Consider the following 24,601-nt stretch of genomic DNA (forward strand, 5'->3'; position numbering starts at 1 on the left):
GTATTTACTTTGTTCTTTCTACGCTCTTTGTTTTTTTACTCTAAAAAAAACACCACATGTGTAATTTATTTTGTTGAATTTAAAGATTGTGTCATAACAGTAATTATCTTGTAATGCATATGAGTTTTGATGAACTTTGATTTGTAATGATATTTATATTTTCCATTCATTGTGGAAACTCTGACGACACAAAATTTTTTTTTAAAAACTTACTAAATTATTTAAAGCACAAGGTGTTCCAAGAATGAAAAATTGTACTATACATGAGTACTAAAAATATATTACAAGACTAGGAATCAAAACCTTACAACCTGTAAGCAAGCAAGAAAGTAAACTAAACACAATAAAAATAAACACACTGTAACACCCTAAACCCTTAAAGCGATAAATCACGCAAATAATACAATCTTAGAAATGATTTAGATGCCTACAGGGAATGCAAACGTCTGTTTGGGAGTATTCATTGTCTTTCCCAGGGGGAGGCAAATCAAAACCAGGAAGTCTCCCATCTCCTTTACAGATATCATGGACGGTTATTGGAAGTGGAGCAAAATGTTGGTTCCCGAGAACCAGAACGTGGCCTACTAAGAGGGGATAGATGACGTCATAAAAAGGTTCTTTCAACTGCCTTTAATTTTTCACAAAGAATGAGGTCATTTATCTCGACAGAAAATCACGTTAGACTAGATTAAAAAACGTCCTTTTCTTCTTTTTATCTGAAAATACAAATGAAAAAGACATTTTTTGGGGAAAATTTGTTAGCCTGTATTTTCGACAGGCTACAAGAAATACAGTTGATCAAGTTCAACTCAAGTTTTGGAAAAGTCTGATCAAGTTTGACACAGAAGCTGAGTCAGGTTCGAGAACCCAAAGAGACTTTGCCGTTCGACGAAGAAGCTTCGACCAGCAAGTAGAACAACCGAAGAGAAGTTGGTGCCAGATATACGAGCCAAAAGCAGTTACTGTTGAAGAGATAATATTTGAAATTCAAATAATGTCTAGGGTAGTTTCTAGCTGTTATGCCCGGCGGTTTCTGTATAGGCAGTTACTTAGTATAAATAAGAGTTTTCCATAGGGAAAACGGGTCACAATTCGCATACACACAAGACATACACGCTCAAACTATCCGCACTATAGGAGAAACGAGTACACAAGTCGCAAATGTATGAATCTGCGTGCCACCTTTAATTCATTTATGCAATTTTACCTATTTCCTTTAAATTCCTTGTAATTTATCCCCTTTTCTCAAGAATCTACTCAAGGATCTGACGCGTGTTCAATCCTGATTCTTACACTTTTTTGGTTCACGTCAAGAACGATCGCAATTTCTGTCAAACACTAACACAATATCCCCCGAGATCTTTTGGTTGATCTCTCAAGCTAACTGTTTTCGGAAACTAGCGTTTGTTTACTAAGAACCAGGGTTAAAGGAACACTCTTTGGCAAGTTAAAGGAACATGAGCATGAGATCAATCATTTCAAGTCAAGCTAGGAAGACTCTAAGAAGAAGGAGCGAAAGTACATTGCTTTAAACACCACCTTGTCCGTCTCTACCTGTTCGGTTCAAAATGATGATGAATCTGATGATGATGCTATAAATGAATAGGAGGTGAGCCTATTTCTAAGACGGTACAACCGTTACATTAAAAGGAACGGGTTAAAGCACAATGACAAAAATCTTGTTAACTTTAGGAAGGCCTCAAGTAAAGGAAAATAATCAGATAGTGATGAGAAAATAATTAGTTTCTATGGTTGCGGAAAAGTAGGTCATTGATGTGGTGGCGAGTGAAACTCTCGCTTTGGTTATGGCAAGTATACCAGTCGTTTATACCAAATAACAAAATAGTAAGTAAAGTATCCTATCCACTGGGATTGTTCTTTCGTCCGAACAATTCTAGTTACTTATTTTTGTAAGTGCACGGTATAAAAGTAGGTTGCAATTTTTATTTGTTTGCAACAGAACGAATTTACCTGTTTTTTTGATGCAGAAAAGTAAGCAGCCGTTAGGATTCTTCGAATCCCCTCAGTATATTCGTTCAGACTATGATGGTGATATGGATGATAGAATGTTTACCACATGTTATGTCTTTACTTTAGCGGAAGGACCTACACGATGGAACTCATCAGTGCAATCTATAGTGGCCATGCTGGAAACATCAGCAAAGGACCTAATTGTTGTTAGGGGGTGCCACAGCCTTGCCTCCAGATGGTACAATGTATGGGTAAAAATCTTAACTGAACCGTGATACTATATATTGGTTGTAACATTGTAAACCTTGATTCATCACATGAATAAAATGGAACTGTAACTGCACTATAGTCGTAGAGAGAGACAAAATTAATAGAACTACGAACAAAGATCGATTTTATACATTGCCTTTTACTTTCTTTTGCTTTAATATTTTCTCACTAGTTTTTCTAACGGTGTACATGTCCTACACATGCTCCTAGTTCTAAGCACTCAACTCCTAGGATGCAATTCAGTTTTGGTTGAATCTTCGTCAAAAGAAGAAACCATAGTGCTAACTTTTTGACATATCTAAAAGAATCAATTTTCTTTCTGATTTATTTATAGAGTTTTGCTAACGAGTGTTATAAGGATACTCTGTAATGATTCCGAATTAAGAAGTTATACATTTAAAAAATTAACTTCAATTTCGAATACAAAGAAACATAAAGTTTTACATAGAAAAAATATTATTTAAGGTCCTTGAAGAATGTCCTTAGAGACTAACAATGGATTGGTCAACGTGGTACGGGACTCGCGCCCCTTAAGCATGTGGACAAGGATTCGATTCCTGGCTCATGGATTTGGAAAAAATCCAAGTTAAAGGGAAAACTCCACTTTGTGTGTCCACAAGTTTCTCGACGGATATTAGTTTATTGCTAAGCTTCAGTAAAAACTTCGTATCAATATCATGGTAACAAAAAAAAAATATCCTTAGAGTGTGTTTGGATGGGGGAATATTTTAAGGGAATGTAATGTTATGAGGAAATTCAAATACTTTGAGGTGAATTCCATTGTTTGGATGGAGGAATGTAATGTAATGTTGAGGAAATGTAATGTTATGAGGGAATTCAAATACTTTGAGGTAAATTGCCTAGAATTTTAAATTCTTTAAAATTTCCAAATTACCTCATCCAAACACACTCTTAGGATATTCATTAGAATTTCCTTTATATATGTGTGTGAGTGTGTCTATATGTATACCTTTGCCATTAAAAATTAACATAATCCCACGATTAGTTTTTATTTTATTTTATTTAAATATGTACTTGCAAAAAGTACGGTAAGGAATACTAGGATTCTAGGGTTTAGACTGATTATTGGATGCCTTGAGAATGCTCTCAAGAGTAGTATTTATAGTCTGTCATGGGCTTGGGTTTCAGTTGCTTGGTTCCCAAGCAACAGGGGTATTTATGTATTTTAGGCGGTTTCTAGAGGTTTCTAGAAGCCTAGAAGGGCGGTGTCCTCAAGGTGAGCGCGCCAGAGTCTCAGGAGCCCTTCTGGAGGGCGCCTGAGCCTTTCTGGAGGTCTTAGAGCCTTTCTGGAGGGCTTCTAAGCCTTTAGGAATATTATGACGGTTCACAGCCCCCCAAGCACGAGTCTTGGAACGAGACGAAGTGTTTGAATTGCTTAATGTTTTATTTTTAGCACGTATGTGCCTTTGGGCGTTGTTGTCCGAACTTGGAGAGTCCCCCTAGGGTGATTTTACGTTTTCTTCGAAGACCCCCAGGGAGTATATATTCAAATTGTTTTATAGGTCGACCACTCACAGCCCCTTAAGCACGAGTCTTGGGACAAGGCGAAGTGGTTTGTACGTCGTGACGAGTTGACTTCTTTATGGCGATTCCTCATTAATATTTGCGTCGATTTTGTTTGCTGAATTCGTTTTGGAGATTTACATAAACAATTTTATTTACTTTTGATGCTTCGGCGATTTTCAACGATTTGAATTGACGTGCTTATTTTCTTATATGCTCCGGTTACTGTGTCATCTCAGATTCTCAACATTTGGCGTTGATGTTCCGGCGACTTTTGTCGGCTCGGTTGACCTTCATTTGTTTGGCGATTTGGAGATTTTATTTTTCCATTCTCTTGTTTTTCTCATGGAGTCGATTTGTAGATTTTCTTATACGACATCATGTAGCACTTTTTTTTTTCTTTTCTTTTTGAAAATAAACCCTGATGGCGGGCTGTCCAATTACTAATTTACACTTCCCACTCTGAGGGAAGGCGCTTCCCGCTCTGAGGGAAGACTTTTGCTTCCCACTCTGAGGGAAGACTTTTTATTTTATACTTCCCACTCTGAGGGAAGGCGCTTCCCACTCTGAGGGAAGACTTTTGCTTCCCACTCTGAGGGAAGACTTTTTATTTTACACTTCCAACTCTGATGGAAGGCGCTTCCCACTCTGAGGGAAGACTTTTTATTTTACACTTCCAACTCTGATGGAAGGCGCTTCCCACTCTGAGGGAAGACTTTTGCTTCCCACTCTGAGGGAAGACTTTTTATTTTACACTTCCAACTCTGATGGAAGGCGCTTCCCACTCTGAGGGAAGACTTTTGCTTCCCACTCTGAGGGAAGACTTTTTATTTTACACTTCAAACTCTGATGGAAGGCGCTTCCCACTCTGAGGGAAGACTTTTTAATGGCACTTCCCACTCTGAGGGAGGGCGTGCTTCCCACTCTGAGGGAAGACTTTTTAATGGCACTTCCCACTCTGAGGGAAGGCGTCACTCTGAGAAGGCTTTTATCCTCGTCAAAAACCTGCAAAACAAATCTCAAAGTCTGATAAAGGTTAGGATAACTTAGAGTTTCATATTCCTATTCTTGATTGCGGGACAATCGCTTCCATATGCATTATGGCGTGTCGTTTGGCGAGTACTCTCCGTTCGTTAATCTTACCTTTGGCGGGCTTGTTTTGCCACCCAAAGCCTTATTTATCTGAAATATAACAATTCTTCCATACTTCCAAGAAATCAATATCATAAATAAAGGTGCCTTTAATCATATGCAATCATACTTAATGAGAACTAACTATTCTTCTCTTATTAACTCGCTCACATTTCTTACTCCTCTTCCTATTCTTTTTCGCTTTTCTCACTCCACAACTTTCTTACTTAATTATCTTGTGATATTTTTCTTTCTTCTTATTAGATTTGGAATTAATTCTTCAATTCAACTTTTGTCGCTTCTCTTAATTCGAAACTCACTTATTCCCTTCTTAGATTTGAACTAACTCGCCCAATTCATTTTCTTGTTTTTATATTCATCTTGAAACTGATTAGTTTTGTTATACTATCTCCAATTTGTCCTATAAAGTTGGAAACTAGTTCTTCTATCCAATTCTATTCTTCTAACGTGGGTCAATTTTATCTAAACTGGGTCTATCACTCCATTATCTATGAATCTACTAAGAAGTTAGTTTAGTTTGTAAAGTAAATGGTGCATAGAAGGGGTTCCCAGGAAAGAGAGGTGGGTCCTTGGACCTCTTAAATACCAAGGCTTTCCTTGCCAGAATCCTTCATATGTGACCTTTTAACAATACTACACTTCACTTCTGTCATTGGGTACCTAGGATAGTTAAAGGGTGTTGTAATAATTTTGCTAGCGACAGAGGTATACTTATAGCTATTTTACTCTAGTTCTTCTACTGCTAAATGAATTACGTCTTTTAATTAAGTATATTATTTTTCTCGTGTTAAAGGGAACTATTTCTTCTACCTATATTTCTTATTCTCTTCTTTCTCATATTAAGTTGTGGCCTAACTCGTCTAGTTGAATTGGAAATAACTCGCCCCTTGTCTTATTTTTGCTCCTCTTATATCATCTCGCCCATTAGAATAAATACAAAATATTATTGCTAAAACAATAGGTTACCGAAGGATCATAGTAAGTCGGCTGATTGTCCACACATTATGTCTATGCATCACAATAATTATCATTACAAATGAATTCTGGTAGCAAAGGGGCTTTTATAAAATCCGCATGCCCGCCTCCATAAATTGACGTTGTTTTCGCCAAAGGCAATAATCTATGTCAAGTTATCATAGCAAAGTTTATTCAAGAGGAGGATTAATACCTTCAAGAAAGTCAAGCTCGAGGTCAAGAGTAGTAGAAGTTATTTGTTCCTTGTAGCAAGAGTGGCGTATGTTCTTCTCCCTTCAGGTATTCTTACTTATATATTTCTTCTCCTATTTAACTGGTTCTGGCTGTTCCATTTAATTATCCAGCATCTTTCCAAGTTTCTTCAATTGATCCACATATTTGAAGGACTATACGCATCTGAATCATTTGAGCAGGTTATGAACGTCTTGGTTGTAGAATGTCCGCGCCAGGGTCATGGTGAAATACTGATTTTATTCTCGTCAAAGGGTTCGCCTTTTGCCTCCTATTTCTTGGTTTTCATCTTGCTGTTATCTACAACTATTATCTTAAAAAAGAATGTGTAACAATTATTCCAAGCAACGAAGTCAATAATAATAAACTAGAAGCTAATCCAAACTGATGGAAAGGTATGTGTAGCGATCTCAATAGAGACGTGAAGGATTGACCGTAATATATTATAAATAAATATCAACGAAGTTAGAGAAAAGAGAATCCACTTGTGTGATCATGCCTTTTACCTTCAGCAAGTGCCACCTGATACAAGGTACTAATCCATTGTTCTTGCTTCACATAAGCTAAAAGAGCTTGACATGAAAATGATAGACACGTAGAAAGCCCATAAAACATGACTTATCCAACCAACCTTTAAATTTGTCACCATATAATCATAACATACTATACATAGATTAATTTTGGGGCGATGGTTCAATTAACGAGACAACTATGTTATTGCCATGCAACGGACCGATAAACATTAGAAGGATAGAACCTGATTATAAAAACGACTCCGGGGGCGCGTTGACGACATAATGATGCAGCATCGTGAATGACTTCCCTCTGATGTTGTTTTGATCTTCCTAGGTCTTCATCTTTTTGAGATCGCCGCTAGGTCCAGGGGTGTTTTGAGTGGCTCCAAATTCGAGCGTTCCTTTGAAATTGGATGATAATAGTTTCCTATCTGAGTCTGGTGATTATCACAAAATTTAAGCAACCTCTGACTTGCAATTGGAAAGAACTAGTTGAGCTTTGAACTTGGGTGTCAACAAGAATAACGCTCTACATACACTCATGTCAATTAAATCCAAAAGCTTCTGGTCATTGTCAAAGTATAGAGAGATAGTGGTTAAATGAACAAAAGAAATAAAACACATGTAATTTGTTGCTATCATAATCAGAGAGTGCAGAAGTGGGTAGAGTTTGTGAAACATCCTTGAAAGCTTTAACCATTAATAAACCTAGCAATATCTTTGACTGACTTAATTAGGAAAACGGTTTATGTGTCCCACACATGAAAAGCAATAATAATAATCCATACTCCCTTATGTTACAAGTTAATCTCCTTTTTATTGGCGGTGCTGATTAGGTAGATACATAGCTCACTTTTACATAACATAATTATCATGTAATACATAGCATAGTTTTAATAACACTGAATCTGAATTGCAATTGTCGAAACGGAAACTCTATCGTAAACTATTAATAAAACAAAAGACGGGAAGCACATCAAATTTTTTAACATGAAAATAGAAAAAACCAGAGGTAACTTGCGTACTTAAATTGACCGAATCCGACAAAACCATGGGAACGATAAACATATTGCAAGGATGATAAGCACATAAACACATCATATGCATATCGCAAGGACGACAAATCATACGCATACCACAGGAACACATAAAACCGAGGAATCAAAAGTAAATAATTAACAATAATGATATAGGATCACTGAAACTGAATTCGTTGAGAATTAAAATCGATAGCACCTGGTGATTGATAGCCCCATTGAAACAGACGATGGTTTGGTCCTCGCCGGCCATTCTTTCCGAAATGGCCAGGAGGTTTTAGGTTTAGGGTTTCCAAATCGCGATTTACGATTCAGAAACGTGGTCAAGGTTAGTTTTACCTTACTTGCAAAAAGTACGGTAAGGAATACTAGGATTCTAGGGTTTAGACTGATTATTGGATGCCTTGAGAATGCCCTCAAGAGTAGTATTTATAGTCTGTCATGGGCTTGGGTTTCGGTTGCTTGGTTCCCAAGCAACAGGGGTATTTATGTATTTTAGGCGGTTTCTAGAGGTTTCTAGAAGCCTAGAAGGGCGGTGTCCTCAAGGCGAGCGCGCCAGAGTCTCAGGAGCCCTTCTGGAGGGCGCCTGAGCCTTTCTGGAGGTCTTAGAGCCTTTCTGGAGGGCTTCTAAGCCTTTAGGAATATTATGACGGTTCAAAATATGTCCTTGGGGTATTCATTATAATATCCATGGCCATTAACATGAAAATATGGACTTCTTGTTTATTTATTTATGTGTATTAAGATCACATGTTTATGAGAATTATCGCTGGTGCTGGGCTTCAAGTTTCAAACATTCTGTGCGCACACCAGCAATTTTATTTAAGCATATGGGTACGGATTAAATTATATTTCTTTAGTGGTGGTATGTATTAAATTATATTTCTTTGGTGGTGGTATCGATTAAATTATATGTGCATCCTATAATAAATAATTATCTTTTGTAATTATTTGTGCATATAACATGTGCAATAAATTAAGTTATAAAATAGTTGGTCAAAAAGGCTTGACAAACGACGCTATGTGTTCCTTCAAAAAAACACGACGCTATGTGTTTAACTTTTCTTGATCAAATTATTTTTAGAATTCGTACACATGTTTTTTCTCTTGATTTGAATTAAATAGTTTAGTAGTATACATCTTAAATAGATTTAATGCATTTAATTGATCCACTATAAATTTCGATCAAGACCTCTTCTTTCCCCAACCAAACCATAGAGTTGAAGAAGAGCCATTGATTAATTAAGCATCCTATTCATTTGAAATATTAAGTATGTCTTCAGCAGATTACATCAATCCTAATGAGAAATCGGTTTTGCAAAGAAATGTTGCAGATTTCCACCCTAGCGTTTGGGGAGATTTTTTCATTCCTTATGCTTCAGATTCTATGGTACGTAATTCTTTAAATCAACAGCAAGGTTATATATATTATGAAAAGTGATTGAAGAGTAGATAGATCTAACGCATAACAAAACCTTAAATGGTTTTTTTTTTTTTTAATCAATAGGAATGAAACTTGATATTCTAGGATTTACATCATAGATAGCACACACATATTTGAATACTAACCACTTAATATTAGCCCAGGATTCAAGTTACTCTCATGAATGACAATAATGTAGACTCATTTTGCTAAATGCAGTCCATAGGTTGATCCATAACAACAATTAAGTGTCATTTATCAATTTATTCTAAAATCATATGTATGTTTTGAATACATACAGGAACCTGATATGAATACTGCGGCACAAATTGATAAACTAAAAAAGGAGGTTAGACAAATGCTTGTCTCAAAAACAGAGAAACCCATGGAAAAAGTCAACTTGATTGATTCAATATGTCGTTTGGGTGTGAGCTATCATTTTGAAGACGAAATTAATCAAGCTTTTGGGGGAGAGGATCCACTCCAGTGGAAAATTCCTCCTGTTTTCTCCTGTGGAATAATCTTGGCCGTCCATTCTTTTAATGACACCTTAATTGATCTTAGCCCTTCATTCATTTTAATGTCTCATTTTCAATTCCCTTCCTTTTCACATTCTGGCTTCCTGGAGAAAAATAGAAACCACTTCATCTTCCATAACAACACAGACCTAATGAACGTCATCGCCGTGCTCCATTGATTACCACCGACGTGCTCCTTGATTGCCATCGCCGTCACCGTTATCGTTATCTCTTCTTGTTTTCTTCACAAACTCATCTCAATCCTATTTTTTCACGATCGCCAGCAACTCCATGATTCAGATCTTCACACCGGCGGCGGCAACCCATTCGAGATCGTGCGACTCGCGGCGAGACAACGGCGATTTGCGAAGGTTGAGGGGAGCTGTGAACATGTGATTAAACTAGCGGCATCCCATGCCTATATGTCTTGGCAGTTTATGTAAATTACTTGGAAGCAAATTGCTTGCAAATAATAACAGTTGCTGCCTATGAAACTAATATGAAAAGTTGGACAAAATACTACTGATATGATGTTAAGATCACAGGGTACGAAGTTATAACAGAAAAAAATTAGAATCTTATAACAACAAAGCAAAGCAAGGCAAATAACATAATTGAAATTCTTGTAGATTGCAAAGTGACTTAGGGTACGAATTGGATTTTGCAGAAAACTAATTGTGAATAAGGTATATGATTGTGCAGAGATGGGTTTGTGAGGAAGGGGGTCTCGTGAGGAAGAAAGAAGGGAAACAGCCAAAATCCATTTTATTAATTGTTTTTATTAGCTGCCGTTGATCTAAAAATGGATGGTTAGGATTGGCACAGGAGAAAACAGGAGAAAAAGTTAACTGGAGATGATCTATTCCCAAGTTTTGGAGCATATTTACAAGAGTTATGTTCAAAATGGAGAAATAACTCTCAAAGACAACCTTCATTCTCTTGCTGTGCTATTTAGGGTGTTGAGGCAACATGGACTTTACGTTTCACCTGGTATATATATCTCAACTTATTCCCATTAATGATTCATTTATTATGTTTTTAATTTGGATCGCTAATTGAGTAAAACAAATTAGATCGGTAAACATTAAAAAAATCTAATCGTAAAATCAATATTAACTACGTAATACTACCTCCGTCCCTAATTATAAGACCCTTTTGAAAAAATAACGCATATTAAGAAAATTGATAAGTGTAATAAATTTGTTAGTAATTAGTATTGTTTTTACAATTTTATCCTTTAAAAGAGAGAGTTAGTTTATGTTTTCAATGTAATATTTAATGTTGATTGAAGAAAAAGATATAAATAAATAGGGGTATGTTGGTAAAGAATTAATTAATGTACTTGGAAATACCAAAAAGGTCTTATAAAAAGAGACAAAAAAATTTCTCAAAAGGGTCCTATAATTAGGGACGGAGGTAGTATTTGACTTTGTCATGGGTGTGTGTCTAATATGAATGTCTAAAAAATGGTATACCACTTTTAGTAAAAAGAGAATTTTATAAAAGATAGGAAAAAAAATTACATAAAATAGGAGTGTCTTATCTGTGTAATGTTCATATCCTCATCTCTTTTAATTATTCTCTTTTAATAATATTTTTTTTATATCATAGAAATAAACACTTAATGATTATAAAGTAATATTAATGGCATACATGCAGGATCCTATTAAGTAAGAACCTTTTTTGTACTAGAGAAGCACACTATACACTATCTAGATTGCATAATCAATTTTTCAATCTTGCTTTAGTTTCTTATTTATACACACACACACACATATATAAATTAATATGTCTATAATTGTTGTTTAATATTATTGTGGTTGCCTAATAAAAATACTAGATGTGTTCAACCAATTCAAGGACGAGCAAGGAAACTTCAGTGAAACATTGGTCGTAGATGTTGAGGGCATGTTAAACTTGTATGAAGCCTCACATATGATGGTTCATGGTGAAAAAATATTGGAAGAGGCTTTGGCTTTTACTTCTGGTCACCTTGAGTCGATGGCCACCCGATTGAGTCCTTCTCTTGCAACACAAGTAAAACAAAGCTTAAGACAATCTCTCCGCAAAAACTTGCCTAGGCTAGTGGCAAGAAGTTACATTTCCATCTATGAGCAAGATTCATCCCATAATGAAATTCTACTTGCATTGGCAAAATTGGATTTTAATATGCTCCAAAGCCTGCATCAAAAGGAATTTGGAAACATTAGCAAGTAAGTACATCTTGAGCATACATCAAAATACAAAAGTATATTAAATCGAGTTCAAAAAATAATTATACTAATTTCCTATACTATTTTTGTCTTGATATACAGGTGGTGGAAGGAGTTGGATATTGCTCAAAAACTACCGTATGCACGAGATAGAGTAGTAGAATGTTGCTTTTGGGTTATGACCGTATATTTTGATCCCCAATATTCTCAAGCAAGGAAAATGATGTCAAAATTTATCTCCATTTTATCATACATTGATGACACATATGATGCATATGGAACTATTGATGAATTAGAACTTTTTACTAAGGCAATTGAAAGGTTAGCACATCATACAATATTATTGTTAAGAATAATTGAATTCGTGACCAAACTTTAGAGATAAAGAATATGAAGTTTATCTTTAATCTAGTTTAGAGTTGGAATTTTTTTAATAATAACTTCAATATATCCATCTTCAATCTTGGTCGCTAAGTCAATTTTTTTCAAGAAATATAGACATTTTCTTCAAATGTATTTGTACGCGATATGATTCTTTTAATAGAGTAATGGTTAATATTGCAATCAAAATGATTTTTAGGTGGGATATTAATTGCTTGGAGGATCTTCCAGATTACATGAAGTTGCTTTATAAATCACTCTTCGATGTTTATGAAGAGATAGAGCAAGAAATGAAGAAAGAAGGAAGAGAATACACCCTTGACCCCTTCTTAAAAGAAGTAAGAGTTTTGCTTTATTGTTAGTGTTATTAGTAATAATAAAGCATTAGTTAAAATTTGTTTCTTTTAGTGATTAATAATTTATTCAACAATTGAACAAAAATTTCATTTAAATTTTTTGTGGTTATCAAATGGAAGTTTAGGATTTTATTTGCACATACTATCAATATAAATACATATATCATATCAAATCTCAACTTTAAAACATTTTTACATCATTTTAGGAATTAACATGATAAAGTATCACCATAATCACTTGGCCAAGAAAAATGTCCTCATGAAGTTATTTGATTGAATGTAATGTTACAAAGTTTTCTACTATCAATAATAAAAATTAACGTAAAAAACTTATTATCCATGAATTTTATTAACTGAGTTCATTAACATGATAAAGTATCATCATGATGACTTGACAAAGAAAAATGTATCATCATGAGGTTATTTGATTAAATGCAATGTTAAACAAAATTCTACTATCAAAGAATAAAAATTAATGCAAAAAACTTATTGTCCATGGTTATATGAACTCAGTTTGTAGTAATAACGATAATAAATTTTGTTTTGTCGTAAAAGAGCTCCTTTGTAATATTAATTTTACGAAAGATATATCTTGACATTTTAATTACTGGTTAGATGAAAACTAAAAAAAATTGCTAATACAATTTAACATCATTTAATTACATAGTTTTTTTTTTGGTACACAACCTATTAACATTTATTTTATATGGTATACTAATGACAGTTCAAAAATATAATCCAAGCTTATATGAGTGAGGCCAGATGGCAGAATGCTAACTATATACCAACAACAGAGGAGTACATGCACATATCAACAATATCAAGTGGTTACCCAGTGTTGGCTACGAGTTCTTACATTGGAATGGGAAACATAGCGACAAAAGACATCTTTGATTGGGTAACTAACAATCCAAAAATTGTTAATGCTGCTGCTATACATTGCAGGCTCAGGGATGAAATTCTGTCAAGCGAGGTAATTTTTGAAAAACATTTAAAAAATTAATATAATAAGTTGACATAATGAAGAAATGTGACTCTTGATATATCTAATTTATCTAATATGATTTTTTTTTTGAAGGAATCTAATATGATTTATATACTTTGATAAACAGTTTGAGCAGAAAAGAGGACATGTTTCTTCGTACTTGGAATGTTATATGAGGGAATATGTTATGAATAGGGAAGCTGCCATTCAAGAATGCCAAAATAAAATTGACAACGCTTGGAAAGATATAAATCAGGAATGTCTTAAGCCAACTGAAGTTCCGTTACCTATTCTGACGTGTGTTCTCAATCTCTCGCGTTTTATTGAGGTTTTTTACAAAGATACAGATAACTACACTCACTCTGACGGACTAATGAAGACATATATTAATGATTTTCTTGTCAATCCTTTAGAAATTTGAGTATTTATTTTGTTCTTTCTACGTTCTTTGTTTTTTTACTCTTAAAAAAAACCACCACATGTGTAATTTATTTTGTTGAATTTAAAGATTGTGTCATAACAGTAATTATCTTGTAATGCATATGAGTTTTGATGAAGTTTGATTTGTAATGATATTTATATTTTACATTCATTGTGGAAACTTTGACGACACAATTTTATATTTTTAAAACTTACTAAATTATTCAAAGCACAAGGTGTTCAAAGAATAAGAAATTGTACTATACATGAGTACTAAAAATATATTATAAGATTAGGAATCACAACCTCACAACTTGTAAACAAGCAAGAAAATAAACTAAACACAATAAAAATAAACACAGTGTAACACCCTAAACTCTCAAAGCGATAAATCACGCAAATAATACAATTACAAAGGATTTAGATGATATATTCAATAAGTCCAAAATATGAATAATAAATTTTTCAATACATCGCATCAGAATAATATCATAATATCTCATCAACAGATAATAAAATCTCCAAAATAGTTATGTCACATGTATCATAATACATCACCAAATATAAATATCAAATCTCAATATACTGAGTAATACTCTCATCAAAACATGAAAGTAACAACAAAGGACCAACATCCTAATAAGAGCCCTAGACTAAGACTCCAAAGCAAGAAACGAGGTAGCTCGAAAGCTTGCCTCAAGCATACTCACAAGCAAAACAACTAATCTTGCAAGCCGTCTACCCATTCATACCAATAGGCATGCGGTCAACCAAACGACCACTAGGGGTTAGATAACATTCCACAAATAATATATAATCAAACATTAGCATTCAAGGACTTCATGCATATCATATATACATACTCAACATTCCTATAGTACTAACTCCACATGAATATTATCTTCAACTCAATACAAATCATGTTATCATATTCTATCATAGCATAGCAAGAAAAATCATCATCAATAGTTTAACACCTTAACAACATTTACCCATACAAGAATTTCTCACCTCATTTCATTTTTAGCTTAATCAAATCAACAAATACAATTCATCACTTCAAAAGTATAAGTAAAGAAGTCATCGTCACCAAAGAAATCACCAAATCACATGCATATAATTCACATTTCATTACTATCACCAAGTGTACAAGTATCACAAAAAATAACAAACATCAACATGTACACATTTCCACACAATTCACATATCTCACCGATTACGTAAATCACCAAGTTTCACCAATGCACATAATCACCAAGCACATAGTCAAATATGACACGACTCACCAATTATCAAATGTATTCAATGCACCTAGCTAGACACGACTCTAAATGCATGTGGTACAAATCATAATCACTTGATACAACTGTATCATAATCGTCATCATTGAATACAAAGTATTCTGGTCGTTGATGTAAACTAAAACTTAGCGTGTTTGCTAATGGCAAGTGTACTAGTCGTTTTCATCAAGTAATAAAGTGATAAGTAGAGTATTGTATCCACATGGATTGTCCTTTCGTCCGAACAATTCTTGTTACTTATTTTTGTAAATTTGATGGTATAAATGTTACGTTACAATTTTTATATGTTTGCTACAGAGCGAATTTACCTGTAAAAATATCGGTGTTATCTCTCTTCCTTGTCCTCTTTATTTTTCATTATTGCTAGGGTTGATCTAAGTTGTTTTTCATCAAAAGTTAATCTAATTCATTGAATTAGGTTTAAATAATTTGCTTAGATCAATTGAGTGCAAGTTCAATTCAATTCTTCAATTTCATATGCATTGTGTTTTCAATTGATAGCTTAGTATTATTGTTCATATAGGTATGGTATTGAAATTGTCTAAGTTTTGCAAATTGTACAAGGCACATTAAAGTTTGATTGAAATAAGATTTGTATTGTGAATCACTCAATTCTACATTGAATCTTATGGCACATAGATTTATCTTTGTGCGTATTGTTGTGATTGTTTGCGCATGATTCCAATAGTCGATTTATTTGAAATCAATTTGGATCAAAACTCCGAAAAACATTTTCAAAAAGCTATTCACCCCCTCTAGCTTATAATCTTATTGGCCATATAGACCAACAACTATGTCTGCTAGGAACGTGACGTCTTCTACTACAACCTTCCCATTTAGCATTACTCCCTCTAGTTCTTCTTCAGTTCCGTCAGCTACCTTGCTAGCTTTTCAGCTGATATCATCACGAGTCCTTCGATTTTTCTGAATGTTGCAAGCGACATCAGGTTGATTTTAGCTCCTAAATCACATAAAACATTCTCCAAGAATACACCATTAATAGATATTGGAACATAGAAGCTTCCAGGATCTTTAATCTTGATATTGGTGTCAGCTTTAGTGTTGGTCTGGTAAACTCTAGCTAATGATATCCATTCTGCTGCAGTAGGGTGTGTCTTAAGCTTCACAAGGTGTTGTAACATTTGCATGCAACAAGGACTCTGTTTCAACATTTCTTGTGTTGGCATTTCAAATTTTATTTTCATAAGCTTTTGCAAGAAATGCTCAACACTTCCTTCTCGACCTTGGTCTGCTTGCGTTGTAGGATGTACTTTTCTTCGGACAACATCAATACCCTTCTCTACAAAGGCTTCAATACCTTTGTCTTCGAAAGCTTCAGTACCTTCGTCTTCACTTGGATCTTCCTAAACTTCATTTCTGTTCATGGTTAAAGTATTTCCAAGCCTAAAGCGAGTGTTGTGTATTGTGTTAGGCTGATTCACTGTTTGTCCGATTTCTCTTCACTCTTTTCCTTTTCCTTCTCAATCGATTTCACTTTCTGACTGAATCGATCCTTTCTCTTTCTATTTTTGTTTTTTGATTTTGATATCTTTCTTTGCTTGTTCGGTTTCTTGATTCGGATGCACTTTCTCATTCAGTTTCCTGTTCAATTCGACATTCTTGTTCGAATTCTTGATCAATCCAAATTTCCAGTTTCAGAATCTCTGCGATGTGATTTGATTTGTTCCTATTTTTGCAGTGATGATTCTGTTTACTGCACACTTTGTCACAGTTTACGATTTCGTCGGGATTTCCTTTACGTCATTTTCACCAATTTTTAGGGTTCTAGAATTCCAGAATCAATTGTGTATGAATGATTCAATTTCCCTTTTCTCCTTCTCTAGCGATCAAATTGTCTTGGTTTGATTATCTCATTGAGATTCTGCTTTTGGTAATTTTTTAAGTTGAGATTGAGCTTTGTGTTACGATTTGTTTCTTGCAATCTGTGACAATTCTGTTCACAAGGTGTTTGTGGAAAGTCTTGACCGAAAGTAAAATTATGATTCAAGTAGAACTTGAAAGGCTACAATAACTGGTTGTTGGTGAGGGATTGGAAACATATTTGGGTTACTCCACTTCGGCCTCTTCGTTTTTAGCCTCCGATGGGATTCTTGTTCTATCTAATTTTGTTGAAAGTGGTGAAGGTTTTTGATCAATGTGAATGGTGTTTTTGTCTTCTGGTTTATGTGTTCAACTACGGCCGTGGCAGCTTGAGATTCAACTCTTTCGATCATCACCGCCGCTGTTTGCTTATGCCTTCTGTGTTAGTGTGTTATACATTCCATTACTCCCTTTTGTGCAATTTTGGTTCTATTATGTGCAAAGATATTCCACCAGGTATGTGTTAGATGCACTTGATAGAAATGTTGTTCTTGGATATGGTGAAACACTCTTATATCATGATTGAGTTTGAGATTTAGTTGGTTGTTTAGTTTCCTTGTATTGTTTGGAAATTCTATGGATTTGATTTACCTCTATACTGGAATGGAGAGTTTGCTGTGAAGAAACAAGTGATAGAATAGTAAATAGTTGCAGATTTGTTATTATATTTGTTCAATATTGCATGTTGCCGGTTGTTGATCAAAGATACCTTGATTTGGATGTTTACTATAAGCTGTTTGGGTTGTCATTGCCAACACATTCGAATTGTTACTTCCACTCTTTGTATAGTGCGTTGATCAGCCTTGGTTATATTGGATTTTCTACAATCATGTTCTTTGAAGGCATTTGTTTTGGGCTGCATAATTCTTCTTGCAATGTGATTATTCAGTTTGGTTTTAATTGTGAGTTACCTTCGCTCTACATGGCACTTTCAGGCCCTTGGTTTGGTATTTGGTGAGGTTTATGATTCTGGCTCAGTTTTGGATTGTTGGAAGATTCTTGGATTGATCACTTTTCGTCGGTTTCTGTCCTGGATCGTTGTTTGGAGTGCTTCATTATTGGAAGCATTAGTTTTGGCCTATGGTTTGAATGCATCAACATGGTTTTGTTTTCTATGGTTTGAAGACACATCACATGGCTATGCATCTCTATTGGTTTGTTTTTCTTGTCTCGGCTCAGCATTGAAGGGCATCACTTTTATCTTTGGAACCTTGGTCTTGTTGATTCATGGTACCTTTGGTGTGAAGTTTGTTCAACATATGACCTCCTTCCATTGCAGACTATGGCCCTTCCTTGCATTTGGTTTTTCTTGTCTTGTGCTTCTATCTTGACTGATTGAACACTCTTGATGGTTAAGCGTTGTACCTTAATTGGCTTTGTTGATATTGGCTTCTACCGGATGGTGGTTAAGCTTTGCTTTGATGCTTCTTTCTTCAATTGGTTCAACCTTGAGTTGTGGTTGCTTCTTGTTGGATGAGCACTTGTTTGATATTTTTCTTAGCCGATGTATTTCCGACATCTTTCCTTGTATTTTCTCATTTCAAGTTGGATGTGTTTTTGATCACCTTCCAACTTGAGGGGGACTATTAGAGATATATAGTTTAGTTACTAGTATTAGTCCTATTAGTATATATAGTTGTAACCTCCCCATAAGTGGGATAACTTTTACTCATTGTAATATTTCATATTCATCAATACAAAGAGTTAGTTAAGCTTTTCTCTCCTTTCATCCATGGATGCCATGTTTCCTAACAATCAGAATGCAAACCCTCAAAATAGGTATAAGTGAGTGGTTGATTCCAACACGGTTTGATAATCATGTTACAAAAATTTCTCATCCTTAAGAAAAAAACCGGATAAGCAAAATCAGAGGAATAAAAAAATCAGAAATCGATAAGAGATTTATAAAGAGTTTGCGCTGACCCCATAGTGGCAATTTTCCTTTCTAGAATTTTAGAAAAATGTGATTTTGAAGTTTCCTCATTCCTTGCTTTCTTCCTCATCAATGTTCTCTTTATCCGTATTTTTGGTGTATGTTGAAAGAGCAGTTATAAGATTTTTAAATATGGTAACTTACTTCCACTTCCAACGTTTGTTATTTTTTTGTAATATTGAAAAATTGGCAGGGGTAAAATGGGTAAAAAAATAGGCTACACCAAAATTATGTTTTGCCTTTATTAATAGGTATAGATTAACAAACTCTCTCTCAAAAAAAAAAAAAAGTATTAACAAACTCAATCACATATCTTTATCAACAATGCCAAGGAAAATAATGTTTTTTTAACTCCTTTATAGTTGCTTGGATATTAAATTATTAGTTTCTCATAAACCATATCCCATATAATAATAATAAAAAAAATCATTCTTTGAGAAATTTTTCAAAGATGCATGAATATTAATTTTTAAATTTTTGTTGTTGTTGTGAATTCGTGACGTAAAATCACATCATAAACTTAGATTTGTGGTCAAGTGTAAATGGCTACTAATAACCAAAACAATTATTAGCAACAACAATAGATCTAGATCTAGATTTCATTATATTTCAAGACTTGATACATTATGATAAGAGCTTTGACTTTTGTTGACGTTCTTCGTATCATAGTTTTATCAACATAGCTTCTTCTTGGGTACTGTACACTTTCCACTATGTTAAGAGCTTGGTGTTTTAAAACCAGAAAGATGACTTCAGATTTAGAATATAATTTTTTGATCATGCACACTTGAACAAATATTAGAGTAACTAATTATTCTTTGAAAATTGCTCTTCTCCCATCATGTTTTGCTCACTCCCAACTACACTTCCGAAAATGCCCCCAGCGTGAGCTAATTCACGTAGGTGTTAAACACTACGTGAGTTAACTCACGTTGGGTTATACACATGTGTGAGTCAAGTCATGATGAACCCAACGTGAGTTAAGTCACGTTGAATGTCCTTTTAATAATCAGACATCATCTCATTTCCTTATTTCTTCTTTCACATCTAACATCTCCAAAATCTCTCTCAAATCACCCAAATCCAAAATTCCTTCAAGTTCAAATCAAACAACACTCAAATAACAAGTAAGTTTTCATAATCAAACACCATTAACCTTTTATGTTTATATGTTATATTTTTCCTCTTAAATTATAAATTTTTTATTTTAGGGTTTGTTTAAATTTTGATTTCTTTTGGAAAGAAATGATACAATGTTTACATGTACATGATTTATATTGTTCAATTATTTAAGTGTTTGCATGTTTATGTTGTAGTTATGAGTTTTAAGGTTTATGTATAATTTGCACTCCAAATTTTTAATGAAATGTTTGAATGAGTTTTTCATTGATTGTTTAATTTATTATGGTGTAGATCTGAAACAATGACCAATTTGTTCAATATTTAAATATCCTTCAACGGTGGAAATCCTCAGTTGTTCAAGGTTCGGTACATTAATGTCACGTTAAAAGGTCTGAAGGATCAACTGAATGAAATCAATCAAGGAATCTGCCCCAAAGACACAAGGAGCTGGGTGGAATACGTTTGGTATGAATGTCCAACGTTTGGGCATAGCCTAGGATATTTTTAAGCACTCATGTGATGTGGTTTGTAACCCTTATACATTGCTTTATTTTCTTCTGAATTTATGCACTTTTTGGTTCTAGTAATTTCTGGTGAATTTATAAATTTTGTTTTATTGTTGTCTGTTGGCATATTTTGTGGCTAAAAAGGGGGGAGTAATGGGTATGTTTATATCTATATTCTCTTCATATGCCTGTGTTTGTGCTATATTGCATTTATTTTGCATATATGCCTATCTATGGTTGCATTTATTTTGCAACTATCTCTGGTTCTTGTGGATGTTGTCACAGATGTTGCAACATCTTGATGCCTGTTCTGGGAATATTTTTTAGTTCTCACTATTTTCATTTTTTGCATGTTCCCTGCTAATGTTCTATAGAATGTTGGAACATGTCTGTGTGACTTTAAAGTCTGTTTTGTTGAATGTTCCCTGAAATAATGATTGGCCCTGAAGTTTTCCTGTAATTATGCATTAGGAGTTTTGGGTTTCAAATTTCCTTAATATGCATGTGTTCAGGGGGAGTAGTGGAATATTCCTGTAACTAGTCACTCATAGGTTTCTATTTTGAGGGGGAGTGATACTTTGATTTGTGTGCTTGAAATATATTCAAGACTCTTTGACAGGATGTGGAGTAGGATGTTTAAACATCTATGTCAGTACTCTATAGGTATGGGAAATTTATTTTTTCCCTTGCTAATGTGTCAAAAATACTCCTGTCTGATGTGGTGAAGGATGTTGGAACATCCAAACCTGTATGGGACTTTACTTATCCCTGATCTGATGACTGTAGCATAGGAATTTATTTTTCCTTTTCTTGTTTTTCTCTTGTGAGATAATGCTACTATCCGCTGCTGCATATCTCTGTTGTAAGTAATACCTTGTTATCTATTAACTCAGACTCTGTTAAGAGTATGTTGTTTCTTTCTTCATGTCTATTTGGTTCAAGCTATGACTGAAGACTGTGTAAGGTATTCCTTTGTTTTACGCACACTTTTGAATCTCTTTAGTGATACTGTTTTTCTGCTCCTTCTTCATGGATATGAGTTTATGATGATCTGAAGAAGTGTATCTAAGATATCTCTTTAGACTTTGTGTGCTAGTTGTTTATTCACAGGTGTCTGTTCATGCTGTTTGAGGAAATGGAAGATGTGTATCCCTCTGCTTTATTTAAAATGGCCTCAATTTGTTTTTGCCAGAAATTTACTAAAGGGGGATATTGTTGGATATTTGTATTAGCTGCATTATTTCTAAAACAAATATCCATGTTTGTGTTTTTGGATACTATGTTCCAACATATGTTAGGCATTTATGTAAGATGTTGGATACGATGTTCCAACATCCTGGCACGGTTCAGTGTGCCTAGTTTCATGCCTATTTGTACGCGCGCTTTATCTTAATAAGGAATCCACGTCCCCATATTGTAATATCCCACTCATCAGCTAATGGACTATTACCAGTCGAACGTGCCAGAGGATTAATGCTATGGAAAGTAATTATGACGGAAAATGTTTATTATGTGATGTCAGTCAAACATGAGTTCAGTATCAGTGTTGGATTAAACACGTTTAAGGCGAAGGGAAAAATGGTACTTTCACGCATAAGGGGTATAAAAGTGATTTTGGGCACAAAATCTTCATAATTTCTTGTTCTTTCTCTCTTCTTTGAAGAAATTCTCTCCTCCTTCTCTCTAACCATCGGTCTCTCTCTCACTCTCCCATCCTCACCAATTCATCAAACCTCGTTCCTTTAATGATTTATGATCAAGATTTGGTTCCTACATGATCCTATAAGAGATTGGCAACTTGGATTAAGCTTGTTTTCCAATTCTTTCACTCACAAGAAGAGATTCAAGGCTAGGGTTTTGGTCTTTGGTAAAGTTGGGAGTTGGGGCATGAACTTGTGCATGTTATGGTTTCTATATGGCCAAGAATCAAAGAGAAAGTTGGATTGATGAGCTAAGGCTATGGATATATGTTGAATCGAGAGCTAGGGTTTGAAGCTAAGAAGTTTAGAGCTTGAAGATATTGCAAGATTATGTTGAGGTGAGTTCTATAGATAGTTTACCCACCCCTTTGGGATTATGTGTTTGATCTTGTAAGGAAAACATGAAAAAACTAGGTTTTCATGTATTGTGATTAGTTGCCCTTTTCATGTCATGCTTGCTAAACATGTAAATACTTGCTGTATGAATGTTTTTCAGGTATTCTATGATCCATAGAGTTAAAATATGCTTTGGGTCACTTGGTTTTGAGGATTTTGAGCCAAAAATGCCATTTTTACAAGTTCTGGACTGTCCTCGCTGGGGCGAGCAAGTGCTCGCCATGGTGAGCTGACAGCATCAAAACTTGTTGTTGGCTCGTTCCAGGCAGTTTTTGGGCGGCTTCGTGTCGGGTTTTCTCGTTGATGTTTTTATTAAAGTAAACCCCTCAAACCAAGGTCCCATTTGATAATCATTTAAAAGGTTTTCTTGTGAATGAAACAAATATTTAACGTATTCGCATACGAGAGAATGATATGATATAAGTCGGGTAGCAAACTAATCTTTAAGGAAGGGAATGAATGTAGAGCATCGACATAGTTTGTTGAGTACTAGAATGCTAAGCATGAGTCCCAAGTATGTTTAAACACGAAGTGATTAGTGTATTCTCTTCGCACATGAATAAGAAAGACCATGCAAGCATGTTAAGCATGTTAAGCATGTTAAACCCTTCACTATGATGAGAATGTCTATGTAGGTAGTTTACCGCTAAACGGGTAGATCACGGACCCGTGGTAACGAGCAAGCATGTATAGGTTTAACCCTTCATGTATGTATGATTAAGACTATGATGTATGTGTAGTTTACCACAAATAGGATCGCTTAAGGATCCGTGGTAAATGAGTATGTAAGACGTAGGTGTCGTGAGGACGGGATAAGCTCATCAGGGGGGGCCCGCACGTCACTGAGGGAGTCTGATGTACCTTAGCTAGGTTTTCATCGGTCATGTATGGGATTGTACTTGGGTTACTCCACCTGGGGCTTTCCGTAAAATGAACTTAGATAATATGTTTGTTCAACGCTAACATCTATGTATGAATGATTATGATTACGTAAGATTATGATATGATGTTAGACATGTACAAGTTTATGCAATAGATCAAGTTATGAATGTTAACTAAATACGATCATAGGTTTCCCTAATCATCCGATATAGGAATTGTGTCATGAATAAGCATGTAAAGTCTCGATGCGTCTAGCGTATTTTGAGTTGGCGGTCTTAGGTTCCCCTTAACCGCCATGACACGTATGATGTAAGCAAGACCTATGACAAGTTAAGATGAACCTACGATGGATCCAGTGTGCACGACCGTCTAGGCAAGCATGACCACACACGTATAATCAACCGGCATGTTGTATTGTAGACACGTGGTGACCGTAGGTTTCCCTCGAGGTTACCTATAGCCTAGGGTTAGGTAGAACTCACTGAGACATTATGTCTCATCCCAATCCTTATTTGTTTTAGATAAGTAGGATGTTTATGCATGTTCGTAGCCGGATGGATATTACTTCAAGGGTTTGTTCGTACCGCTGCAGGACATTATGGACATCAAAGATGTATTTTTATGTATGGATGAGATGTATTGTATTATTATTTATACGAACGTGACTTGATGTAAATATTATTCATTCAGAAAATTTTTATGTTGTATATTTTAATGTATCCAGTACTAAGAATAACGTTCATGCTAAACTTTCTAGATACGTTTAGTATGGGTGTTACAATTGGTATTAGAGATGGTCGATTCAGATCGTGACATGGGTCATTAAATTACAACTAAAGTAGTGGGACCATTGGGTTCCGGGTAAATGTTCTAGTTGTTGATGTTAGTTGAGCCTGATCAACTCAATTT

General features: G+C 34.8%; 1 protein-coding gene across 1 annotated transcript; it reads left to right on the forward strand.

Annotated features, from left to right (window-relative positions):
* Nucleotides 1-8,806: 8,806 nt before the first annotated feature.
* Nucleotides 8,807-14,143, forward strand: LOC146916991 (putative terpene synthase 2). The gene is made up of 8 exons (XM_085718840.1): nt 8,807-9,065; nt 9,400-9,555; nt 10,483-10,606; nt 11,457-11,829; nt 11,932-12,150; nt 12,410-12,548; nt 13,291-13,539; nt 13,679-14,143. Exons 1-8 carry the CDS (start codon nt 8,949-8,951, stop codon nt 13,970-13,972), a joined length of 1,671 nt encoding a protein of 556 aa, XP_085574966.1. The 5' UTR covers nt 8,807-8,948; the 3' UTR covers nt 13,973-14,143.
* Nucleotides 14,144-24,601: the final 10,458 nt, after the last annotated feature.

This window comes from Medicago sativa, chromosome 6, assembly GCF_051527215.1.
Source record: "Medicago sativa cultivar Bolivia chromosome 6, Bolivia_mono, whole genome shotgun sequence".
In the NCBI taxonomy this organism is placed as follows: Eukaryota; Viridiplantae; Streptophyta; class Magnoliopsida; order Fabales; family Fabaceae; genus Medicago; species Medicago sativa.

Excerpts from the sequence above, each read along its gene's own strand:
- LOC146916991 (XM_085718840.1), top strand. The coding sequence starts at position 8,949 with ATGTCTTCAGCAGATTACATCAATCCTAATGAGAAATCGGTTTTGCAA. Across the intron at positions 12,151-12,409 it reads TTTACTAAGGCAATTGAAAG|GTGGGATATTAATTGCTTGG; the intron begins GTTAGCACATCA and ends AATGATTTTTAG. Across the intron at positions 12,549-13,290 it reads TTGACCCCTTCTTAAAAGAA|TTCAAAAATATAATCCAAGC; the intron begins GTAAGAGTTTTG and ends TACTAATGACAG.